At 39.8% G+C, this 14637-nt stretch overlaps 1 protein-coding gene across 1 annotated transcript in view; it reads left to right on the top strand.

Annotated features, from left to right (window-relative positions):
- Window positions 1-14637, top strand: part of SLC44A5 (solute carrier family 44 member 5) — a 197018-nt gene that overhangs the window by 102030 nt on the left and 80351 nt on the right. The window contains exon 2 of the mRNA XM_083359918.1: window positions 5730-5778. Coding sequence (XP_083216044.1) covers window positions 5730-5778 — 49 coding nt within the window. The remainder of the gene's footprint in view (window positions 1-5729; window positions 5779-14637) is intronic.

The raw sequence follows: 14637 nt of genomic DNA, 5'->3' as shown, positions 1-14637 counted from the left end.
TATCTTGTAGTCCGAGTTAAGAAGTGATATGGGTCTGTAATTTTGGATTAATGTATGGTCTGTGTTATCTTTCGGAATAAGGGTTATGTTTGCCTCTAGCCAAGATTTAGGCGTCCTTGCGCCTTCTAATACTGCGTTAAATACCTCCACTAGGGGTTGAGCTAGGATATTTTGTAATTCTTTATAAATCTCTGATGGAAGACCGTCGGGTCCCGATGCTTTATTATTCTTTTGTGCATTAATAGCTTTTATCACCTCAGATAGTCGAATTTCCTCGTTTAACATATTTCTGGTATCTTCTGTGACCTTAGGTAGTTTGGCTCTTTGAAAATATTCCTCCATTTTCTCCACACTTGCCTGGCTATCTTCTTTATATAAACGTTCATAAAATTCCTGGGCTATAATTTTTTTTTTTTCCTCCTGGTGGAATATTCTCCCTTCCTCATCTCGTAGTTCGTGAATCCAGTTTTTCCCCTTTTGTTTTCCCAATTTGTATGCGAGCCACCGGCCCGGTTTATTTGCATTTTCAAAAAAATTTTGTTTCGTGTTTCTCAATTGTTGTGCCAATTTCTCTTTGTCTAGAATGTTAAGTTTGTGTTTAATCAGATCCATAGATTGCTTGATATTCTCTTTTTGTGGATCTTGTTGGAGTGTAACTTCCAAGCTCTTATATTCCTCTTCTAATCTTTCCCGTTGTTGTCTTTTCCCCTTATTTTTATATACCATATATGCCCTCGCTACCCCTCTCATCACAGCCTTAGCTGTATCCCAATTGTTTTGTACTGAGGTGTCTATAGCTTTATTTTCCTTAAAGAAAAAACTTAGTTCTCTCTCCATCTTAGATTTGAATTCGTCTTCTTTTAAAATTGCTCTTTGAAGCGTCCATCTGGATATTTTTTTGGAACCTTTCCAGATAAGTTTAATAGGATTGTGATCTGCCCAAGTACCTGTCGCTATATGTACCTCATCTATTTCTGAACTAATTTCTTTCGTCATCCACACCATGTCTATTCTAGACCATGAGTTATGTCGGTTGGAGTAATATGTATATTGTCTAGCCTTACGATTTCTTTCCCTCCAGACATCTTGGATATTTAGTTCCTCAGCCAAGTTAAGAAAAGATCTCGGTAGAGTTCTTCTCTTCTTTTTCCTAAGCGTCTTTCCCATATAATCCAAATTTATATCTAGGATAGCATTAAAATCTCCTATTAAACAAATCTCCTCATAATCAATGCTACATATCTTATTGTGAAGTGTTTTGAAAAATTGTTCTTGGTTATGGTTTGGGGCATATATCTCTACCATCATGACCTTCCTGTGATTTATTATAACCTCGACTATCAGTATTCTACCCTCTTTATCGTTATAAATTAGTTTTGCAGTCAATTTTGGGTTTACATATAGTGCCACTCCTCTCTTTTTCTTGTGTCGGTCTAAGGAAACGAATAGGTTCCCTATTCTTGGTTGTACTAACAAATATTTTTGTTGTTCCTTTATATGGACTTCTTGTATTGCCACGATATCCAATTGTTGGTGAATAAGCCTATTAAAAAATTTCCGCCTTTTCACTGGCGAATTCAATCCATTAATATTCACAGACATAATACTACACTCACCTCCCTTCATCTTACTTATTTCTGGTTTTTGTGGATCTCGTGATTCGGGGCTCTCTCTCTTCCTTGTCTCTAGTTCCATGTTTCTCTGTTAACTCACCGGATTTGTTCCTTCTATCCTCTGTAGCTAAGATCTTCCCATCCATTGCCACACGTATTGTATCTCTTTCTCTTACCTCCCTTCCATCTTGATCTTCTAAATCTACTTCCTCTTGGCTATGGAAGTGGCGTTTGTAAAAATCTTCTGCCTTCTCTATCGTGTCCAGTCTATGCCTTCTATCCTGCCACGTAACAAGAATACCCTCTGGAGTTAGCCATCTAAAGTTTACATTTTCTCTTATTAGTTTGGATGTTAAGAATTGATAGCCGCGTCTCAGATCCCTCATCCTTTTAGGTATCTGTTTAAGGATGGTGATTGGTTGGCCCCGAAATTCTAATGGTTCCTCTCTAGATCTATGCAGAAGCTCATCCCGAATTGATTTTTTAACTAACCTTACATGTACTTCTTTTGGGAGGTTGTGCCTTCTCGCATAATTAGTTTGGACCCTGTATGTTTCATCAATTTCCGCCAGCATTTCCTCCTTCCCTACACCGAGTGCCTTTGCCATCAGTTCTGCCATCATGACCAACAGATCTTCCCCTCTTTTTTCTTGAACGTTCTGGAAGCGTAGATAATGAGCAGCCTTTTCTGCTTCCAGAAAAATGACTGTTGTTTCTAATTCCTTATTAGCCTGAAGGAGTGTTTCATTTAAATCATCTACTCTCTTTTCCTCTTTTTCCATTCTAGCTTCCATATCTTGAAGTCTTTGTTCATTTTTGACTAATTGCTGTTGAATCCCTTCAAATTTATCATCTATCGCTTGGATTTTCCCCTTTAATTCACCAGTGTCGTTTCTTATTTGGCCTATTTCTCTCTTCATCTCCTCGTGGTTTTTGGCCATTGCCTCGTGTAGGTTTTGCAAAAGGGCATGTAAATCTTTAAAGGAATTCGAGTTAGATCTTTCCCTTTGCAGCATATCCTCTATAGATTTCTGATTGGAGGGACTTGAGGCCATCCCCTGTCCCTGTGCTGCTGCCTTTTTGCCAGCGCTAGGCTTAGTTGCTCCCGAGATACTTGTCATGTTTCCCCAATTTTAACAGCGTTTTATCAATGTATAATACCCTGAGTCTTATATAAACCTTTTAACTCTATGACAAAAGATATATAAAACAGTTACCACCAGATACTTATTACCAACTAAGCAATTTATATAATAAAATTCTATAGTATGAATATAATCAAAGTCACGTTCTTCTTCTTTCCCCCCCCCCCCCCGTTTCCGGCGCAGAAATTGGCACCTTTTCCGTCTTCCTCTGCTGTCAAAGACCAGTAGGTGTCCCACTAAACAAACCTCCAGTTACTAAATTGCTATATCAAATGGCCGCCCGTGACAAGTAGAGTAGAATTTCAAAAGTTTCAAAAGTTCACAAATTCAAAATTTACCAGGATAGACCAGACTAGACCAAGCTGATCGCTTTCCACGCCCGACAATCCAGAGTTCAGTCTCTAAGGCTCCAAAGCTCAGACTTTGACTTGTTGTAGCTTTTTTCCAGCTAGAATACAGTCATATAGTCTTCGGCTTTCTTTCCCTTGCTGTTTTTGCCAAACGCCTCCCTCAAGACTTCTATCGCCGCTTATTCCCTCTCCGTGAGGCTCCCACTTCGAACCAGTACCTCTTTCACAAGCGCTTCCTATTTAATATTCGGATACACTCTCCGTCAGCTCCGCTCTACCGTTGTCCCGCTGCTTACGTGCTAGCTCCGTCCCTCTGTCAGATCTTCATGTCGGCCATTACTGGCCTCCTTCTCCCCGGTTCGCTCGCATCAGACTTTCTCCGGATCTTCAACACGAACTGCCGCTCATGAAGGTTCTCCGGGCTGCCTGCAACTTCGGATGTCCCTACAGGGCCTCCTGAAGCTCCGAAAAGCCCCCGCGAACACTGGGTGAGAGGTTGTGCGAGGAGAGAGCTCCGTTCACACAGCCGCCCGCTCTGACAGTTGGCTCCGCCCCCCTATGTATATGCCTGCTTGTTGGGGCTTTCACACACACCCCAAGCGGCATTATTACAAAGTCAGCTTATTGCCCCCAACAATCTGGGTCCTCATTTTACCTACCTCAGAAGGATGGAAGGCTGAGTCAACCTTGAGCCTGGTGGGATGTGAACCTGCACTAATTGCAGGCAGCTGGTGTTACTTAAGGAGGCATTAGCCCACTGCTCCACCAAGGCTCTTGAATTGTATTTGGGGGAAAAAGGGCAGGATAAAAATTTTTTTAAAAAACAAACCAAACCAAAACACCTAAATATCTTGTGCTGCAAGAAAGTACGGGTAAATTTCTGTTGTTAAGTGAAACATTTGTTAAGTGAGTTTTGGCTCATTTTACAATCTTTCTTGCCACAGTTGTTAAGTGAACCACTGTTAAGTTAGCAACATACAGTAGTTGTTAAGTGAATCTGGCTTCCCCATCTACTTTGCTTGTCAGAAGATCGCAAAAGGAGATCAGGTGATCCCAGGAAAACTGCAACCGTCATAAATATGAATCAGTTGCCAAGCGTCTGAGTTTTGATCATGTGACTGTGGGTGTGCTGCAGTGGTCGTAAGTGTGAAAAATGGTCATGTCACTTTTTTTCAGTGCCGCTGTAACTTCGAACAGTCACTAAATGAACTGTTGTAAGTCAAGGACTACCTATATATGTTTCTTTTTAAAGTTGAAAATGCAGATGAAGGATTGGAGAAGCTTAAAGGAGCAGAGGGAAAAATTCAGGCTCCACATTTTTTGTGATGGCAATTGCAACTGTAATTAATTCATAGGCAAGGGTTTTGAAATAAAACTAGGTTTGCAAGAATTCTGCAGGCAGTAATCTGAACTCAACAGGACTTACTTATGAGTAGAAATGTACAATATAAGATATTGACAGACTCATTCAAAGAATAAAGGGATCGCTTTGGCAAAAACAATATACTGTATCTTTCTTCTATTTGTCTTAATGTACTTTTACCCCCATAGAATTCCCCAGTGAACTCAACTCATACAAGTAGATACGCAAATACTGTTCTCTTAAACTATACAGATTTAAAATTGTAGAAAGTGTTCACGCTCTTGCATTCTCATGCCATAGAACAATTTTATGCAATGATTCAATGAAAATACCATGGGCTTTGTTAACACTGTATTATTGGTTTGACATTGACCTTTTAAAAGAGCCATATGTATATACTAGTTGATTGGACTAAAAGCTTAACAATATTTCAAATATTTTATTTACTTTTAGATTAAATGGATGCTAGTCTAAAATCTATTTGTTTAGAAAAAATCATAGTTTACTTGCTGGTCCGTTAAGATAAAGTATCTGCACACCAAATATTCCTTTTTCTAAATATAACAGAGTGAAATAATTAGATCAAGTTAATCCTAAATCAAATTAGGCCACTTGAGCAGTATGTGTGTTTTTCTACACCTAAACTCAGATTTTTGAGCATTTTTCAAACAACTAGAAACAGGCAAGGTAAAAAAAAAAGTAGGTGGGATCAGAATAATAGCAACATTAGATTTATTTTGAATAAAAATGTGAATGTAAGGTGATTTAATAAATTTAATTTATTACATAAAACTAATAAGGTTACTCCCCATGCATTTAATAATAACTTAATTCACGGCAATTAATTTGAATGGCAACTTTTCAAGTTTTGGGGAATGAAAGCAGTTGTGTAGCTAAACAGTATCAATGTCACTTGCAGTTGGAATATTTCTGCCCATCACCGAATATATTAGGAGCTGCAGGAATTAAACTAGAAGCTTTCTGTTTAGTAATAAGTAGTATGAGTTCTACAGCAGTATAGCACTTTATGTATAAATTAAGGATGTTTTTGTTGTTGTTTATTCTAGGTTTCAAGTGACCCTCAATTTCAGTCTCTTGACTTGGTTCCTAGTTCTGGATTCAATTTTTAGTTCTGTTTTCAGCAATTAGGGAGTTTTCTCAAAATAATTCATTTAGACCAAGTGGCAACGTATGATTCCTGATTTTTTTTGGTTATATTTGCTATGACATATTTTATAATCTTTTATTTTAAATGCAGGTGAACCCAGAAAATTTGATCCAAAATTCAGCGGACCTATTCACAACAGGTAAATATTTTATTTTGATATATCACATTGTGTTTTTTGTGTATGAATACAAAAGAGTAATTGATTGGGAAGGAAAACATTTTTTTTCTAAGAGGAATTTCTTAGGAGAACTCATTTTTCTCTCTCACTGAGGGAAGAAAAACATACTTAAGAGAATCGGGAACCGTTATATTCCCCCTTCCCTCCAGTACTCTTAAAAGTAATATTTCTATTAAGATATGCTTACCCTCAGCTTTTACTGTGTGAAATTTAGAAAATATTCTTGCCTCTATAGCACAGCATTAAGATATGTTCATTACAACTGTCTCCAGATGAGATTTTGAAAAACTGTAACTGGAGCACAGAGAATTCTTTTATCTATTGACACCAGAGTTAAAACTATTTTAGTTATTGTTGGTCTGTTTTCAACTAATTAGCTTACTCATGATAGACTAGGATTCTGTGATTAATTTCTGCCCTGGTATTTATTTGGATTGCTTTATTAACAACGTCAGCTATTTTCCTCTCTTCTGGTATAATCGAAGGAAACATATGAAAGTACCAATTTCATATCTGAACCTTCTCAAGTGAATGCCACTTTGAATTTCTGATATATTACTTTGTACTTCTAAATAAAGCCTAACATTTATTCTCTTACCAGAATTAATTGCTGCATCTCTCCAGTCCCACTCTCTTAAAAAACCAGTTCAGGCATACAATAGAGGAATAAAAATTCTTCTCTTACCTCTTTGTAATTTCTTGATCCTTCTTTTGTTGTTGTTGTTAGCTGCGAAGTCGTGTCTGACCCATCGCGACCCTATGGACAACGTTCCTCCAGGCCTTCCTGTCCTCTACCATCTTCTGGAGTCCATTTAAGCTCATGCCTACTGCTTCAGTGACTCCATCCAGCCACCTCATTCTCTGTCGTCCCCTTCTTCTATTGCCCTCAATCTTTCCCAGCATTAGGCTCTTCTCCAGTGAGTCCTTCCTTCTCATTAGGTGGCCAAAATATTTGAGTTTCATCTTCAGGATTTGGCCTTCTAAAGAATAGTCAGGGTTGATCTCCTCTAGGACTGACCAGTTTGATCGACTTGCAGTCCAAGGGACTCGCAGGAGTCTTCTCCAGCACCATAGTTCAAAGGCCTCAATTCTTTGGCGCTCAGCCTTTTTTATGGTCCAACTTTCACTGCCATACATTGCAACTAGGAAGACCATAGCCTTGACTATACGTACTTTTGTTGACAGGGTGATGTCTCTGCTTTTTAGTGTGCTGTCTAGATTTGCCATTGCTTTCCTCCCAAGGAGCAAGCATCTTTTAATTTCTTGGCTACAGTCCCCATCTGCAGTGATCTTGGAGCCCAGGAAAATAAAATCTGTCACTACCTCCATTTCTTCCCCATCTATTTGCCAGGAATTGAGAGGGCTGGATGCCATGATCTTGGTTTTCTTAATGTTAAGTTTCAACCCAACTTTTGCACTCTCCTTCTTCACCCGAAGCAAGAGGCTCTTCAGTTCTTCTTCACTTTCTGCCATTAGAATGGTATCACCTGCATATCTTAGGTTGCTGGTATTTCTTCTAGCAATCTTAATTCCAACTTTTGATTCATCTAGCCCTGCCTTTCTCATGATGTGCTCTGCATATAAGTTAAATAGGCAGGGCGACAGTATACAGCCTTGCCGGACTCCTTTCCCAATTTTGAACCAATAAGTGGTTCCGTGTCCAGTTCTCACTGTTGCATCTTGGCCCACATATAGATTTCTCAAGAGACAAATAAGATGGTCTGGTACGCCCATCTCTTTAAGAATTTGCCAGTTTGTTATGATCCACACAATCAAAGGCTTTAGCATAGTCAATGAAGCAGAAGTAGATGTTTTTCTGGAACTCTCTAGCTTTCTCCATGATCCAGCGTATGTTGGCAATTTGATCTCTAGTTCCTCTGTCTCTTCAAAATCCTGCCTGTACTTCTGGTAGTTCTCGATCCACATACTGCTGGAGTCTAGCTTGTAGGATTTTAAGCATAACTTTACTAGCATGAGAAATGAGTGCAATGGTGCGATAGTTTAAACATTCTTTGGCACTGCCTTTCTTTGGAATTGGAATGTAAACTGATCTTTTCCAATCCTGTGGCCACTGTTGAGTTTTCCAAATTTGCTGGCAAATTGAATGTAGTACTTTCACTGCATCGTCTTTTAAGATTTTGAATAGCTCAGCTGGAATACTGTCACCTCCACTAGCTTTGTTGTTGCTCAGCTTTTCTAAGGCCCACTTCACTTCACATTCTAGGATGTCTGGTTCGAGGTCAGTGACCACCTCATTGTGATTATCAGGGACGTTAAGCTCATTCTTGTATAGTTCTTCTGTGTAATTTTGCCACCTCTTCTTAATCTCTTCTGCCTCTGTTAGGTCCCTGCCATTTTGGTCCTTTATCATGCCCATTTTTGCATGAAATGTTCCCTTCATCTCTCCAATTTTCTTGAAAAGATCTCTGGTCCTCCCTATTCTATTGTTTTCTTCTATTTCTTTGCACTGTTCATTTAAGAAGGCATTCTTATCTCTTCTAGCTATTCTCTGGAATTCTGCATTCAATTGGGTGTATCTTTTTCTCCCTTGCCTTTCGCTTCCCTCCTTTCCTCAGCTATTTGCAAAGCTTCCTCAGAAAGCCATTTTGCTTTCTTGCATTTCTTTTTCTTTGGGATGGTTTTGGATGCTACCTGTTGTACAATGTTGCGAACCTCTGTCCATAGTTCTTCAGGCACTCTGTCTATCAAATCTAATTCCTTAAATCTATTTGTCACCTCTACTGTATATTCAACAGGGATATGATTTAATTCATACCTGAGTGGCCTAGTGCTTTTCCCTACTTTCTTCAGTTTAAGCCTAAACTTTGCAATGAGAAGCTCATGGTCTGAGCCACAGTCAGCTCTTGGTCTTGTTTTTACTGACTCCATCTTTGGCTGCAGAGCATATAGTCAATCTGATTTCTGTGTTGCCTGTCTGGTGATTTCCATGTGTAGATCCGTCTCTTGGGTTGTTGGAAAAGAGTGTTTACTATGACCATCGTATTCTCTTGACAAAATTCTATCAGCCTGTGCCCTGCTTCATTTTGTATTCCAAGGCCAAACTTGCCTGTTATTCTGGTTATCTTTTGGCTTCCTACTTTACCATTCCAATCTCCCATGATGATAAGGACATCATTTTTTGGTGTTAGTTCTATAAGGTGCTGTAGGGCTTCATAGAACCGGTCAATTTCATCCTCTTCAGCACCAGTGGTTGGGGCATAGACTTGGACTACTGTGATATTGAATGGTTTGCCTTGGATTCGAACTAAGATCATTCTGTCATTTTGGGGATTGTATCCCAGTATTGCTTTTCCTACTCTTTTATTGACTATGAAGGCTACTCCATTTCTTCTGAGGGATTCTTGCCCGCAGTAGTATACCTGATGGTCATCTGAATTAAATTCACCCACTCCTGTCCATTTTAGTTCGCTGATACCTAAGATGTCGATGTTCAGTCTTGTCATCTCTTGTATGACCACGTCCAGCTTTCCTTGATTCATGGATCTTACATTCCAGGTTCCTAAGGAGAAAAAATCTTTACAGCATCGGACTTTCCTTTCACCACCAGACACATCCACAGCTGAGTGTCCTTTCGGCTTTGGCCTAGTCGCTTCATTCTTTCTGGCGCTACTAGTACTAGCTCTCTGCTCTTCCCCAGTAGCATATTAGATGCTTTCTGACCTGAGGGGCTCATCTTCCAGCGTCATATCATTTTGCCTTTTGATATTGTCCATAGGGTTTTCATGGCAAAGATACTGGAATGGGTTGCCATTTCCTTCTCCAGTGGATCATGTTTTGTCAGAACTCTCTGCTATGACCTGTCCGTCTTGGGTGGCCCTGCATGGCATAGCTCATAGCTTCATTGAATTACGCAAGCCCCTTTGCCACAACAAGGCAGTAATCCATGAAGGGGTTCCTTCTTTAGAAAATCTTAAACTTTAAAGTCATCAATATAGTCTACCTATACCCTTTGCTATTTTTAAGATTATTTATACTATTTATTGGTTCCTGTAATTTTTAGCGGAAGAATGCTTGTGACCTGTTGTACCCATTTTATGCATGTTAATAAGACTTGCAATTTTTCAATGGAATTTTAATAGTGCTAGCATTCCATTGGGCTTGTACCTTTTATTTATTTAGTTAGTTAGTTACATTTATATACCGCCCTTTCCCTGAGGACTCAGGGCGGTTTACAGGGAATTAAAAAATCCAACATACAAAACCAAATTAAAAAATATTAAATTGACCCTGTACACTTAAAAACCCCAATTAAAAATTTCTCCTCAGCCTAGGCCCGAGAGCTCAAAGAGCCAGGTCTTCAGGCCCCGGCAGAATGATCAGAGGTCGGGGGCAGTCCTCAGCTCCACCGGCAGCTGGTTCCAGAGGGCAGGCGCTCCCACTGAGAAGGCCCTATCCCTGGATGTCACCCGCCGGCAATCTCTCACCGGCGGAACCCTGAGCAGACCCTCCCTGTGGGAGCGCACTGGGCGAAGGGCATTTGATGCCGGCAGCAGGTGTTCCCTCAAATAACCCGGACCCAGGCCATGTAGGGCTTTATAGGTGATAACCAGCACCTTGAATTTCACCCGGAGGGCAACCAGAAGCCAATGCAGCTCGCGGAGTAGAGGTGTTACATGGGAGTATCGGGAAACCCCCATTACAACTCGCGCGGCCGCATTCTGCACCAGTTGAAGCCTCCGAGTGGTCTTCAAGGGCAGCCCCATGTAGAGAGCGTTACAGTAGTCCAAACGGGAGGTCACAAGCGCATGAGTAACTGTGCGTAGGGCGTCTCGGTCCAGATAGGGACGCAACTGTCGCACCAGGCGAACCTGTGCAAAAGCCCCCCTGGTCACGGCTCCTATATGGTCTTCAAAATTGAGCCGTGAATCCAGGAGGACGCCCAGGTTGCGAGCCCTATCAACGGGGGGTAACACCTCACCCCCCATCATTAAGGATTTTCTGATTTATAGATAAGCTTCTGTTGTTGCTGCAAGAACTTTGGCACTTTTATTTTTTTATTTATTTATTTTAATTCCATTTATATCCCGCCCTTCTCCGAAGACTCAGGGTGGCTTACAAGCTTAGCAGTAGCCTTCATTCTATGTATATGCCTGCTTATTAGGGCTTTCACACACACCCCAAGTGGCATTATTACAAAGTCAGCTTAATTGCCCCCAACAATCTGGGTCCTCATTGACTTTCCTTTTAAGCATTCTTTTTTAAAAACCATATTTTAGACTCTTTGATCAAGAATAAGGAACTTGTTTAGGCTAGTGGGCACCCCTGAAACTTTAAGGCCCATCAAAGGCACTCTCAAATGAGCCCTGGTGGCACAGTGGTTGGCATGCAGTACTGCAGGCTAATTCTGCTGACTGCCAGCAGTTAAGTTCTGACTGTCTCAAGGTTGACTCAGCCTTCTATCCTACTGAGGTTGGTAAAATGAGGACCCAGATTGTTGGGAGCAATATGCTGACTCTGTTAACTGCTTAGAGTAAAGCAGGGGTCCCCAACCCCTGAGCCATGGCCCACTACTGGACTGTGGCTTATTCAAAACTGGGCCATTGCTTATTCAGAACTGGACTGCTTAAGAGGCAACCCCGTGCACACATGTGCATGCACAGCTTGAGTCACGTGAGCGGTGGGTCAGCGCATAGGTGCATGTGTGTGCAGCTCTGCTTGCAGTTGAAATGTGCATGCATGTGCCTTACCACCACCCCCAGCCAGACCGCCAAGCCACAAAGGTTGTGGACCGCTGCTGTAAATAACAATAGCATTTAGACTTATATAATGATTCATAGTGCTGCTGTAAAGCACTATGAAGCAGTATATAAGTCTAAATGCTATTGTTGTTGTTCATTAACTTTCTGCCATTTAAAAGACATGTGCCAGCCCCTTTTAAGTTCCAGGAATATCATTCTTCCAAACCAACCACTGACTTATTTCATTTTCTAAGAATGCTATAACTCCCATGTTAGCTCAGTCACATAATGATAATAGTTGAAGCTGGAGACATTTAGTTTATTTGTAACTTGCCTAATTCACATTTATGTATGCATATGTTTGTTTATTTTTATTGAAAGGTTCAAAGCTATTCTGGATAAGTCAGTACATCACATGTAACTCTTAGTTGGTGGAGTGTGGGCAACAACATACTGTCTTCCAAAGTAGTGTGTAAATTACAGATCCTCTTGTATGATTAGGATGAACATGCTTGAGACAAAAGCTGGCTTTGATTGTGCTTATGACATATTTGACAAAATGTGCTCAAACTAACCACTACAGTCCTTACATGTTAATAGACAATACTGCATGTGGCATGTGTATGACCCAGAGTGCTGAGTAGTTGTCTATACCTTCACCTTATTAGAAAGTTTTAGGTCAAAGCCTCAGTTGTCCAAAACTATGATGTTAATAGCTTTGGGTCCATCTGATAATAAACACATAATAAACTCATGTAAGATTATGAATTGGAATGTAAGAAGAATAAATAGTAAAAAGCAAAGAAAGAAAGAGAGAGAGAGAGAGAAAGAAAGAGAAAGAAAGAAGAGAAAGGAAAGAAAGAAAGAGAAAGAAAAGAGAAAGAAAAGAAGTGCTTCTGTGAAACTAAGAGAAAGGAGAATATATCTGAATGAAAGTAATTTGATATTGTGCAATGGACTCATTAAAACATGCCAGGAAATGAAGGTGTAGGTTTAATTATAAGTAAATGGGATAAAATGTATATCAGAAAGCATGGATCAACTCTTTTGCGATAGGTGTATGTGCAAATAGAAATTATGATATTGAAATCCTCTCAAAGGAATGATGATAATGGAAGAACAAAATAACAGTTTTGGGGAAAATTGTGAAACAGTCTGAATGAATACTATCCAAAAGGGGAAAAAATCAATTAGGTGACATGAATAGGAATAAGATAGAGAGCATAGAAAAAGTGACTTTGCTATTCGGGGACTCAAGAATAAATTTGAATAGTGGTAGTTTGGTGAAGATTTGCTTTGAAAATGTTGGCTCCAAATGTGTTGATAAAGCATTTGTCTACTCATATGTTTGTGTGACAAAGAAATAAATATAAGTATAAAAGCATGATTGACAAATTGCTTTTGATGAACAGTTGGCAGAATTAGTGTAGGACACAAGGATGGTGAGAATTCCGAATGTTTGTCAAACTATTTTTTTGATTATGTCAGGAGTAGATCTGGGGGCGGTGGGGGGGGAAGTGGGCATAAAGCAAAAAAAGGGAAAGTAATAAAAATATGGATCATGTAAGAAATAATATTATAATATTAGAAGATAGATTACTCTATCAAAAGAATGAATAGAGAGTGGACATAAGGAATGTGATCTCTCCTTGTAACAGAACAAAAAGAATTATATTACAGAGCATCACACAAATGTGTGGATTTACAATAATGAGAAGTGGGAAAAGGGATGCTTAGTGGAACATGAACTGGATGAGAATAAAAAAATATAGGTGAATGCTAACTACAAATGTGAAGATAGGATAAAAATACTATTATATATGTGCATTGAGAGTAATAGGTAAAGGTAAAGGTTCCCCCGCACATGAGTGCTAGTCGTTTCCAATTCTAGGGGCCGGTGCTCATCTCTGTTTCAAAGCCGAAGAGCCAGCGCTTGTCAAAGAACGTCTCCGTGGTCATGTGGCCGGCATGACTAGACACCAAAGGCTCACGGAGCGCTGTTACCTTCCCACCGTAGTGGTCCCTATTTTTCTACTTGCATTTTTACGTGCTTTCGAACTGCTAGGTTGGCAGAAGCTGGGACGAGTAACAGGTGCTCACTCTACTACGCGGCACTTGGGATTTGACCCGCCAAACTGCCGATCTTCTGATCGACAAGCTCAGTGTCCTAACCCACTGAGCCACCGCGTCCCTATTGAGAGTAATACATAGTCATAAACAACAAGGAACAGTTAAGATTAAAAAAGAGGAAAAATGCTGAAAGATTTTGATAAAGGTAAATGATTTTTAAGGTGGATGAAGAGAGGTAAGCAATGAACCTTCAGCAGAGTGATAGGAATTAAAAATAAAAAGTGATGAAAACAACTGAGGTGAGAAAATGCTAACAGGAATATTGTGGAAATTTGTATTGGAGTACTAGAAATATGTTAGAAGAATGGGAATTAAAGTAAAAGTAGGTGAATAGAAAATAATGAATGTGAAAATGCTTTAAAAGTTAAAAATTGCAGGTTTAAAGAGTTTGAATGGGAAAAACATTAAAATATAGATAATGATAACTTTATTGTCACTTTGAATGTACACCAATTGGCATACATCAAAATGAAATTTCGTTGCATACAGCTCTCAAAGGGTCACCACCTCCGATATATACTCCTTGTTCGTGGCCCGCTCAAATTTCACATTGTCCATTTTAGTCTCTAGGGAGTGAACGATGGCAAACAGGACAGATGGAAATGGGGCTCCATGTGGATTAGCCCTCAAATTCGCTTGTATTCTGACAACCTTGCCTTCTTTCCTTTTTCTGATCCTGACTCTTCCACCTTTTCCTTAAAGAGGCCTTGATGTGGTATACTTGTGGAATGGCTGTGCAACTTCTTTAATATGTGAAAACTACATCTATCCCTGAAGAATGGAAGAATGCGGTTATTGTTTTCATACATAAAGGAAAGGTGGGAAGCATAAATGAAGAGTACAAGAACAACATTTCAGAAGTACAGGATGGTTTTGTGCCAGCATGACATGCCGAGGTCAAATTTTTGCTATTCAGCAAGCCATTGAGAAATGTGTGAATATAATAAAGGAATTTTATTACATGCTTGTTGACTTAGCAAACGCATATGAT

This window comes from Vipera ursinii (assembly GCF_947247035.1).
Source record: "Vipera ursinii genome assembly, chromosome: 3".
Lineage (NCBI taxonomy): Eukaryota > Metazoa > Chordata > Lepidosauria > Squamata > Viperidae > Vipera > Vipera ursinii.
Note: the sequence above shows the minus strand (reverse complement) of the source record. Positions and strands in the feature narration are given on the sequence as shown.